Source organism: Euphorbia lathyris, chromosome 5 (genome assembly GCF_963576675.1).
Source record: "Euphorbia lathyris chromosome 5, ddEupLath1.1, whole genome shotgun sequence".
Taxonomy (NCBI): Eukaryota; Viridiplantae; Streptophyta; class Magnoliopsida; order Malpighiales; family Euphorbiaceae; genus Euphorbia; species Euphorbia lathyris.
The window spans coordinates 69,183,138-69,195,228 of NC_088914.1; the positions used below are offsets into that span (position 1 = coordinate 69,183,138).

The following is a 12,091-nucleotide window of genomic DNA, read 5'->3' on the forward strand; positions in this document are numbered from 1 at the left end:
TTTTTTTTTTTTTTGCCTCTTATGTGTTCTCTAAATCTAAAATTTTATTTTTTTTTGCCTGTTAGGCCCTAATTGAATCCAGATTTCTAACTTTTTTTTTTTTTGCCTTTTTGGCCATTCTTAAATCCAAAATTCCAATTTTTTTTACCTATTTAATAGAAGATAATCTGTTGACTATTTCTTAAACCTAACACGACATATATACAAATATACAAGAGTAATTTTAGGAGCTAATCTAGGAAACAAGAGTAATTTTAGGAGCTAATCTAGGAGTAATTTTAGGAGAAAATCTAGGAAACAAATCAACCTACTAATTACAAATAACTCTACAACAATATTTCTTAAAACAGAATAATAACCATTCGGTTATTCTAACACTCCCCCTCAGTCGAAGTAGGAGAAGGACGAATGCATAGAATGTTTCGAAATTCCTCAAACAGAACTTGGGGAAGGCCTTTGGTAAAGATGTCAGCTATTTGATAACGTGAAGAAACATGCAAAACACGTACCTTGCCCTTAGCAACCTTTTCACGAACAAAATGTATATCCATCTCAATGTGCTTAGTTCGCTGATGTTGAACAGGATTGCCCGATAGGTAAATCGCACTGACGTTATCACAATATACCAATGTGGCCTTTTGGATAGGACAATGAAGCTCAAGTAAAAGATTACGTAGCCAACATGACTCAGAAACAACATTAACAACCCCTCTATATTCGGCCTCGGCACTGGACCGGGAAAGAGTTGCTTGGCGTTTAGCAGACCAAGTGATAAGATTGTCCCCAAGAAATACGCAATAACCCGAGGTTGACCGTCTAGTGTCCGGACAACCGCCCCAATCAGCGCCGGTATAGGCCAAAAGAGTGGATGTGGAGCTCGAAAAAAGATGAAGACCATGAGAAATAGAACCCTGAACATACCGAATAATACGCTTGAGAGCATGCATATGGACCTCCTTCGGATCATGCATGAACAAACATACCTGTTGAACAGCATAAGTGATATCGGGTCGAGTAAAAGTCAGATACTGAAGAGCTCCGGCAAGACTCCGGTATTGGGAAGGATCGACATATGTTGGACTGTCAGTAGCAGAAAGCTTGGACTTAGTATCCACAGACGTGAAGGAAGGTTTACAAGACGACATTCCTGCACGCTCAATAATTTCTTTGGCATATTTCTTTTGAGATAAAAACAAACCACATGAATTACGAGTAACCGCAAAACCAAGAAAATAGCTCAAGGGACCCAAATCCTTCATAGCAAATTCGGAGCTAAGAGTAGAAATAATGTGCTTACGAAGAGCATCAGAGGAAGTTGTGAGGATGATGTCATCGACATATAACAACATATAAGCAATATGTGACCTATGATGATAAATGAAGAGGGAGTGATCCGAAGTACTATGAATAAATCCAAGAGTACACACAAAATCTGCAAATCGCTTGTACCAAGCACGAGGGGCTTGTTTGAGGCCATACAAGGATTTCTTCAACATACATACATGATTCGGCTTGTCAGGATCCTGATAACCAACCGGTTGATGCATATACATGGTTTCTTTCAATTCACCATGTAAGAAAGCATTCTTGACATCCAATTGATGGATATCCCAATGCTTGGAGAGAGCCAAACTGAGAACAGTACGAATAGTTGCGGGTTTTACAACCGGACTAAACGTTTCACCACAATCAACGCCCACCTGCTGACTTTTCCCATCACCTACAAGACGGGCTTTATGCCTCTCAAAAGAGCCATCAGAATGCTCTTTATGAGCAAAAACCCACAAAGAACGAATAACATTAACATCAGGTGGACGAGGCACCAACACCCACGTCTTATTTTTAATAAGAGCATTAAATTCATCATCCATAGCAGTTTTCCAATTCCGATCATGAAGAGCAGACACAGGGTTACGAGGCAAAGGAGACCTAGACACGACAGTATTTAGGTTAAATTGACTCTTGGATTTAAAAATCCCACATTGACTCCTAGTAACAGGACGAGAAGACATATTGGGAAGAGGAGGTAATGGTGGTGGAGTTGGGATCGGTGAGGGAAGTAGAGGTGGGTTGTTTGTATGATGGGAAAGAGAGGCCGAGATATCAGATGGGGTCAGATTTGGGCTTGGCAAGGATGGTTCCGATGGACCAGCGACATGGGTCAGGTGGAGGATCGATGGGTCGGGTGAGAGAGGGTCGGATAACAGTGGCTGCCCACGGCTAATAGGAGGGCTGTTTTGGGCTCGGGTTGGGGTAGAAACCGGCGGGGTGTCAAGAGGAGGCCCATTAGTGAGATGAAATTGCACATAGGGTGTAAGTCCATGATCCAAAAAATCATAACTAGACACAGTGGGTGGAGGAATAGTGGCGAAAGGAAATTGAGTTTCATCAAAGATCACATGACGACATACTATGATTTTCTTAGACTCCATATCATAACATTTATACCCCCGGTGATGAGACGGATAGCCTAAAAAGACACAAGGAGTGGACCTAGCTTGGAGTTTGTGAATTGTGGTGGATGGAAATAAAGGATAACATAAACACCCAAAGACTCTCAAATGGGAATACACAGGATCGGTCCTATAGAGCACACATAATGGGGATTGGAATTCTAAATTTTTAGTTGGACGAATATTGAGAAGATAAGTGGCCATTTGAAGTGCATGATGCCAAAAATATGATGGGATGGAAACATGAACTAAAAGTGTGCGGATAATATTATTGATGCTACGAAGTTTTCTCTCGGATTTCCCATTTTGAGACGAAGTATGAGGACACGAGAAACGAAAAGAAATTCCATTAGCATTACAAAAATCCCAAAAAACTTTATTATCAAACTCCCTCCCATTGTCACATTGGATATTTTTAATTTTCCTTTCAAATTGAGTACGGATTAGTGCTCGAAATTGTAAAAAGATAGAGAAAACATCTGACTTTTTATGCAAGGGAAATGTCCACACAAAATTAGAAAAATCATCCAAAAAAACAATGTAATACCGATGCCCCCATTGAACTTAAAATAGGAGACGTCCATAAATCGCAATGAACAATATCAAACGGCAAAGAAGTTTTATTATTGGATGAAATAAATGGCAACTTAATATGTTTTCCAAGAGGACAAGATCGACAAATTGAACTACTACGAAGAGAATTACATTCAATAAATTTCTTTTGTCTAAGAGCATCTAACACCGGAGAGTCGGGATGTCCTAAGCGGTCATGCCATAAGGATGACGTTAAAATAGCAAAACTAGAAGGAGGACTTGGCGGGAAGGTGGCTTTGGTAGTGACGGGATAAAGGTCGCCTTGACTCTCACATTTCATTATACGCCGGCCCGTCTGAAAATCCTTCACAGAAAATCCAAACGGGTCAAATTCGACAGATACTGAATTGTCAAAAGTAAACTTATGGACAGAGACTAAATTTTTAATAATATGTGGAGCATATAAAACATTTCTCAAGGCTAATGGTGGATATGGGTGAGTTAAGTTTGTGTGCCCTAGTCCATGAATCGGAATTGAATATCCATTATCAACAATTATGCCATGATTATTGCTCATATTAAAAATAGACGAGAGTTTACCCTTATCAGACGTCATATGTGAAGTAGCGCCTGTGTCCATGTACCATGGATTTTCCGGAGGATTGAGGCTCAGAGTGTACAAAGAAGATTCAATATCCGTAGGCTCGGAATCGGTACCAGTATGAAAGGCCTGTTGTGGGCGGGGGCCTAACAGCCCTACATTCTGGGCCGGAGGAGGACTTGTGTAATTGCCAGTGGACCGAGCCCATGACTGAGATGGATATGGACATGGAGGGGCCTGCCAAGGAACCCAAGACTAAGAGCCCTGTTGTGAACCTCCCCAGGACGGCTGCTGCCACTGATTTGCCGAACCACAACTGCCCGGCCGGTTCGTCGGATTATTTCCACGGCCACCGCCATTGCCGCCACCACGAGAATTATTATTATTATTCCAGCGCCCCTTTTTCTTATTCTGTCCCCGATTGCCTCCTTAAATCGGACAAGATTGTTGCTGCATATACCCAAACAGATTAGCAGACGGAGGAAAAAAGGGAGAAGATCCCGCCGCCACCAAAAGAGTCCCCGCCGAGGCAGTAGCGGCCTTCTTCGCTAAACCGGCCTCTTCCAATATAACCATCGATCGATCCTGATTAAATAAAGGAAGAGGATCCTTTTGTCGAATAATAGTGTCGATACTATTATATGCTTCAGTGAGACCCGAAACCATCTGAAGAACAAGTCAGTCATTCGACACCGGGGAATCCACATTACGGAGTTGATCCGATAATTCCTTTAGACGTTGACAATAAGTATTGGCGGAAGAAAAATCCTTCATATGAGTATGAGAAAACTCTTGTTCAATTGAAACTGCACGGGAATGCTTATTGTCCCGAAAGATGTCACGTAAACGATTCCACGCCTTCATGGCGGTAGCATCCGGCTCAATTATCGTCTCTAAAAGATCATTAGTAATGGTGGCATAAATCCACCCAAGAACCGTGGCATCTAAGGTTTCCCATTGATCTTTGGCAGCCTCATCGGAGGGAGAGGCAACGGCTTTACCATTCGGAATGATATGGTGGATAACTTTGTGGGATTTGGCAAAAACTTTAAAGAGTTCCGCCTAGGTAGAATATTGAACCTTCTCCAAACTAAGAATAATGGAGATATGGTTTTTAATATTAGACACCCTAAGCGTCGGATGAAACTTGGAGTCAGTCATGATGAACAGATTAATCGAGAAACGGAAGGTAGAGGTGAAGATTGGCCGACCAGTATAGAGAGACTGGAAAAGAAAAGGACGGCGGCTCTAGGAAGAAAACTAGGTTTGCTCTGATACCATAATAGAAAATAATCTGTTGATTATTTCTTAAGCCTAACACGGCATATATACAAATATACTAGGTTGTCCCTAAATCCGATTTTTTCTATTAGATACAAAAAAAATTTAAATGTTAAAAATCTTAAACACATTATAGTTTAATTTTTAAAAAATTTATATTGGTAATTAAAAATTGGTTGTTAAACACAAAAAAAAACTTTTTTTTACACATCACGTGTAAAATCGGTTCTTCCAACCGAACAATCTTATATTCGCTGCTGATTGGGTTCCATTTTATCTGTCGAGACTGGATGGTTCAGGTTCTAACATGTCATGCTAAGTGGCCTCAAAGGATTGTAGAAGCTCGGGGTATCAAGGAGGCGATGGGGTGGATCCAACGTTACGGTTGGGGTCGTGATCGGGTGGAGATGGACAAGGGGTCGTTGAAATGCTTATTTGATAGTGTGTTTAATGTATTTAGAGTCTCGCATACTAAACGTGATGCTAATAGCATGATAAATGTAATAGCCAAAGTTTTTCTTTACCTAATCCCTCTGATTGCTTCTCAATTTCAAGGTTTGTGGTTGTGTTTGATGTCTCTTGTTCTTAATACATCACCAACTCTCTGAACTTGTCGATTGGCTCTCTAAACTTTATAAACGTCTCACCAGCTCTCTAAACTTGCTTATTTCGTATCACTAGCTCCCTAAATTTGTCCATAAAAGTAGATCAGCTCCCTGAACTTTGCAAGTGTCTTACCAACTCCTCAAACGTGTTTATTATGTAATAACTAAATACAAAAACATAATATCTTCATCCATTCAATCTCTCAAACCTACAATACTAACTCTTATAATAGGTTGAAAAGTAGGAGAAACGAAAAAATTACCTCTCGAATAGATAAAAATGTATTTTTAGAATTTAGGTTTAATAAGTTTTTGTATTTAGTTATTACAGAATAAGCAAGTTTAGAGAGTTGGTGAGACACTTGTAAAGTTTAGGGGGCTAATCTACTTCTATTGACAAGTTTAGGGAGATGGTGATACAAAATAAGCAAGTTTAGGGAGTTTGTGAGACATTTACAAAGTTTAGAAAACCAATCTACTATTTTAGACAAGTTCAAGAAACTTGGTAATGTATTAGGAAAAAAAAACATTAAAACTTGTTCCATAAGAACTTTTTTTTATATATAATTGTTCCATAAGAACTTATTATTTGAAGTATTAGAAACAAATCCAAATTCATCCCACGCATTTCTGGGAGAGGGTAATATAGTAAAATTTTGTTCTTAACTTCTTGTTTCGAGAAATTTTGAGCTCATCTAATAGAATCCATAAAATTAAACTCTTACTTGTCGGGCACCATCCCATATATAGGGGATTTTATACTAGGGTCCAGGTTTCCAACTCACTCAAAGGACCTTCCACACACAAACTGACAAGTGTCCCACTTTTTCCAAGTCATCAAATAAAAAAAATCCAATAATCATATTCATATACCAAAAAATAAACATTCATCAGTTCTTCCTCCGTCCTGTTTGTTTGAGCAACCAAAACAAATTGGAGTGTCGTCCATCGTCACCACCGTCTATCTCCCCACCAGCCACTACTATAGTTAATTCTTTACCTAACCCAACCCTCTCGTATAGGTAATTACTCCCTCTGTAGCCTCTTTTTCTCATGTCTCTGAAACTTCCTCTTCCTCACTCTAAAAAGTCGAAATTGGAGTCCATTTACTTGTTGTTTTGCTAGATTTTCTTCTTCCTTGAATTCAATAAGGGTTTTATTATTTGACAATAAGGTGCGGATATTGAGGGGAGAGGGAAAATGAGAGATCTGATTTTGTTTTGAAGAAATGGAGGAGAAAGGAGTGTGGGTGCAAAGTTTGATTGCTATAGTAAATGAAATAGCTTCTATTTCCGATCAAGGAGTTGCTCGAATTGGCAGCGAAGGCAACAAGATTTACCTGGTGTATATGCATTTTTCTGTTCTTTTTCGTTTTTTCTTTCATTGAATGAGTTTCAGAATCGTTGAATGAGTTTTAGCAGTTCTGAGATTTTTTTTTTTTTTGCTGTTGGGGAAGTTTTGCAAGCACTTCTGGTAATAAAATTTTTTCCCTCCACTGAGGAGCGGAGCCGATGGTGGAGAGATAATAACGGTGATGACAGGCGGCCCTGCAATTGTTTTTAGCTGCATCAAACAAATAGGAAGGAGGAACTCATTAACGTTTTTTTGATATATGATTATTGGATTTCTTTTTATTTGATGATTTGGAAAAAGTGGGACACTTGTCAGTTTGTGTGTGGAAGGTCCTTTGGGTGAGTTGGGAAACCCGGACCCTAGTATAAGGTGGTTAAGGGAAGGGGTCGTTTCACCTCTGCCTACTCATCTATCTTCATATGTGGAGTGTTGATTGCATTCCTAGTAAATAGAGGGTTACACTTTCTTTTTGTCCAAACTCAGACCAAAACGACATTTTTTTTATCTGAAAAAAAAGGATAAGATGCAAAATGTAGACATGAGCAATTTTACCATAACGTCTAGAATGACCTCTGCTTTAATCTCCGACTTCAGCTTTAGTAGATGCAACAATAGATTTGACCTCTTATCTTTTTTTAGCTCTGTTTGTATACCTTCTATCTTCCTCTTTTCCCTCAGTATATGAGAAGCATAATCTTCTCCTTCTTCTTCCTCCTCTTCTCATTCTTCCTTCTTCTTCCTCCTATTCTCGTTCTTCCTTTTATCCTTCTTTTCTTGTTCTTCCTCTCCTCCTCCTCTTCCTCCTCCATCTTCATCTACTTCTTCTTCTTCCATGGTCTCATAAATCTCAAATAAACTTTGTAGATCTACTCCACGACTGTTGATATAGTCATGGAGTCTCTTAGACCACACACGTTTTTTGTCGTCCTTCATAACTATTTGAGATTCTAGAGCTTTAGACGACTACAAAATATCCAAAGATCAAATTGCAAAACAAAAGCATAAACTGAACAAAACACATATTAAAGGTGCGCATATACACAAAACATCTTATTTACTTACATTGAACACTTTTGCTTCTTCTTTGAATATCCGTTTTTTTGGCGTTGTCCATCTACTCAGGCGTAGGAGGACGTCACTTGCTCTTTTGACATAGAATTTATATGGCACCTTCCATACTTCAAGTATCTAAACTTGTACAAAAGTTTAAATCAATTAAACCATGTTGATACAAATCTAAATTCAACCATACGAATCATACCTAGAATGTATGTGTTAACCCAATTAGTTGATATGGAACAGCGATAACGATCTTTCCTTTAATGAAATTTTCAAACTTTTCTTTCTCGAAGAACCAGTTATAGCCCTTCCCATGGTCCTATATGTCTCCTCCCAAGCAAATTACTCCCCATGGAAACTCATCAAACAGCTTAGGGAAGTCAGTGAGGTCGATGATATTGTTATCGACCGAATGAGATGGATCCATAATGAAGAAGATGTGATGTATAACATACAACATCACCATGAATACTGCATCATAGTCTTCTTCAATGTGACAATTTATGTTCTCAAAAACTTCATATATTTGTTTGTGCATTAAGCTCCGACTTCCTTTGAAGTACAAATCTCTCAATCCATTCTTCTTCTTTGAATTACTCATCCTTTGCAAAATTGGTTTCATATCACAAAATCTCAACCTGTTGATAAGTCTGAACTCCCAATCTCCAAATTTGAGTTCAACTCATTTAACGTTGAACCACGTCTCTCTATGTTTCGGTTCGGTCAGAGTAATCTCTCTAGTTATTACACCATGGCATATGGGAGTAGATAATGTACACAGTTCCATATCCACAAAATGTCTAAAAGAACTCATCTTAAACATTTTCATCTGATTTTTTGACAATTTACTCTTCACTTCCTTCATTACCTCCAAGTCATACCTCACTGTGATTGATGTCTTTCTATTCAAGCAAAATGGATACTTGAATCCTTTAAATTCCTTTCATACTACAATCCAGAGGTACTCCTCTATTTCTCTTCTTGGAATCCTTCATAGAAGAATCCTTGGTTGAAACCTTCACATTATAACAAAAAAAATTTTTTGTCATTTAGTGTAAGGGAAACAAGAAAAACAAAACTACTACGTAGTTAACCAAACTGCAAAAACAAACAAGTTTAAAATATTTCGTAGTTGAAGCAACTGCGAAACGGATGATAAAGTCTTCGTAGTTCCTGCAATCCCTTTGCAGTGTATGAGACTATGAAGGTACTCCTCCATTCAATTGCTTTGATAGTCATGAACAACCTTCTACGGTGAAAGTAAATGTGAAGGAAATTCAACTGACTGATATGAATTTCCTCCGCAGTTGCTTCCACTACGGAAGGTTTTTCATGACTACGAAACTATCGAGTTGCTAAAATAAGAGGATTTTTAACACATTCAATCATGCAGATACATCCCAAATAAGTTTTCAATGCATAAACATGCTATTAAACATAACTCTAACCCCAAATATGGTTTTAAATCATACGAAAAACTATACCATAAACCCGCAAACCCTAACAAGTCCCAAAAATCACACGATTTCATGTTATTAGATATAAGGAGATTGAAACGTACTTCTTTCCGACCTTTGCCATTGAATTTGATGCAAAAATCCGTCGAAAATTGCAGCAATTGTTCGCAAGTGTTACCACGTTGAGAGGATGTTATAGTTCCTTTGTATAATAACTTTAAGTTGGTGGTTTGAACAAAATAGTAGTATTTCGGATGAAAGTATCTAGTTTGATAAGATGTATTGGACAAATTTTATAATTATTGCTTTTTAAATTCCAAATCGAGTCCCCAAAATTGCTCATTATTGGAAGTGTGAACAAATTTGGACATACTCCCAAAATGCTCGTCCATTTCCATCTCTTTCATATTTGGCTATGTATTTTTAAAAAAAATTCAACAATGAATCAGGATTATATCGGTTTCGACCACTCATATAATACCACGTCATGATGTATATCATTTGAATGGAGGAACTAATAATGGTCCGGGTCTTCTTCAAAAAAAAAAATAATGGTCCGGGTCTACATTAAAATTTCTTGTACTTTTGTCCTTTTTTTAGTGGTACCATGTGTCTTCTCCTTTAGCTATAATTTCAGATCTTTCCTGATTTTCCTTCGATACATTCAACCATGTCTAAACTGGTGCTTGACCTCTCTCCACTCCTCAAGGTCTATGAAGATGGGCATGTCGATAGACTCCTGGGCACCACAATTGTTCCCCCATCTCTTGATGATCCTGAAACCCATGTCCAATCCAAAGACGTTGTCTATTGTCCTCAATCAAATCTATCTTCAAGACTTTATCTTCCAAAATCCACACCCCCAAATCAAAAACTCCCCCTTCTTGTTTACTTCCATGGCGGTGCATTTTGCATTGAAACTGCCTTCTCTCCTACATATCATAACTACCTCAACAAACTAGTTTCAGAGGCTAATGTTGCAGTTGTCTCCGTTGACTACAGAAGAGCCCCTGAACACCCACTTCCTGCTGCATATGATGATTCATTGACAGCCCTCAAATGGGTTGCTTCTCATTCCAAAGGAGATGGCCCTGAAGAGTGGCTAAATCTCTATGCTGATCTTGATCATGTTTTTCTTGCAGGTGATAGTGCTGGTGCTAACATAGCTCACTTTATTGCTATGAGATTTGGTCAAGAGAAATTGGGTGGGATTAATTTGTTAGGGATTGTTCTTATACATCCTTATTTTTGGGGTAAAGATCCTATTGGAGATGAGGATAAGAATTTGGAAGTGAAATCAATGATTGATTCTTTGTGGCTTTTTGCATATCCAAGCGTAAGTGGGTTAGATGATCCAGTGATAAATCCAGCTTTTGATTCAAATTTGAGTAAGTTGGGGTGTAGGAAACTTCTAGTTATTGTTGCTGAAAAAGATATGTTGAAGAATAGAGGTTGGGATTATTATGAGAAAGTGAAAGAAAGTGGATGGGATGGATGTGTGGAGATTATGGAGGCTAAAGAGGAAGAACATGTTTTTCATCTCACCAAACCTTCTTGTGATAATGCTGTTGAAATGTTGAAAAAGATTGTTGAATTCCTCAATCAAGCAAATTGATCCATCCTAATCTATTGTTGCACCGATACTCTTTTTATAGCAATTCTCTGTTTCGAGTCCGTTAATGTATTCACCGATGTGGATTTCCTTGTTCGTACAACATAGATGCCTGTGTGTTCTTTTAATGTGTAATAAGGATCAACAAATTCAAATGTTTTGAGAGAATTTTGATATGTGTCTTAGTTGCATTTGTCCATTTTTTTATATGTTTTACTTTAATCAGCCTGCACCATTGCTACTAGGAAGGATTTATTTGTTTTTTCATAATGTTTCTGTTTTTAGTTCAGTCCCTTCCTTACTGATAAAAAAGCAATAAATTTCTCCAAAAGAAAGGGAAAAAAACAAAAAAAAAACTTAAGTTATTGGAATTCAGCAATAATTTCGTAACTTGTATGGGATTACATTTGGAGTTGTTTGTTTTATTAGTTTTTAGTTTGATAACATTATTTAAAAAATAATTATTAAATAAAAAATGATTTATTTTGATAAATTAAAATATTTAATTTTAATTTTAATTTCTACATCACCAATAATTAAAACTCATTTGGTCATTAAACTCATGTGAACTCTTGTTTATCACAAATTTACAATCTGATCTTCAAATTCAAGCAAAACTCCCCGTCCAAAATTCCACATAGACAATCCCTTCTTTTACTTTTTGCCCAACTACAATGTTTTTGGCCAACTACAATGGAAGTCAATTTGGTCGGCAATGGCAGTTGGGCTTTGGTTTGAAAGTTAAGAAAGTGCACCCTACAACTCTTAAAAATACGTGCTGACATTAAAGAATTGACCTTTGAGTTCCATGGTTCTCATAATTAGGATTGTAAATCAACCTAGCTGAATCGTGTTCAAGCTCAATCTATAGATGAATCAAGTTTAAGCACGACAAAACTCGATTCGAAAGATCACGAGCAAGCTTGGCTATAGATGCATGAACAAGCTCAGCAAGTCTAATTCAATTTTCTTTTAAATAGTATTTCTGCAAAAAAAAAAAAAAGGAAAATATAAAACAACACAGTTTTATATATAAAATTTAGTTGATAGGTTTCAAAGTTACATAATTTTGTATTAAAGCAATTTCAAATAAATATAATTAATAAGTTATTCATACTCGCAAGCAAATTTCGTAA

The 12,091-nt window shown here is 37.5% G+C and overlaps 1 protein-coding gene across 1 annotated transcript; it reads left to right on the top strand.

The window, feature by feature from the left end:
* The first annotated feature begins 9,759 nt into the window (after window positions 1-9,759).
* LOC136231323 (probable carboxylesterase 12) lies at window positions 9,760-11,154 on the top strand. Its single transcript, XM_066020668.1, has one exon. The coding sequence runs from the start codon at window positions 10,014-10,016 to the stop codon at window positions 10,956-10,958; it is 945 nt and encodes a 314-aa protein (XP_065876740.1). The 5' UTR covers window positions 9,760-10,013; the 3' UTR covers window positions 10,959-11,154.
* Window positions 11,155-12,091: the final 937 nt, after the last annotated feature.

What these genes read in the sequence shown, in the direction of transcription:
- LOC136231323 (XM_066020668.1), top strand. Translation starts at nt 10,014, where the DNA reads ATGTCTAAACTGGTGCTTGACCTCTCTCCACTCCTCAAGGTCTATGAA.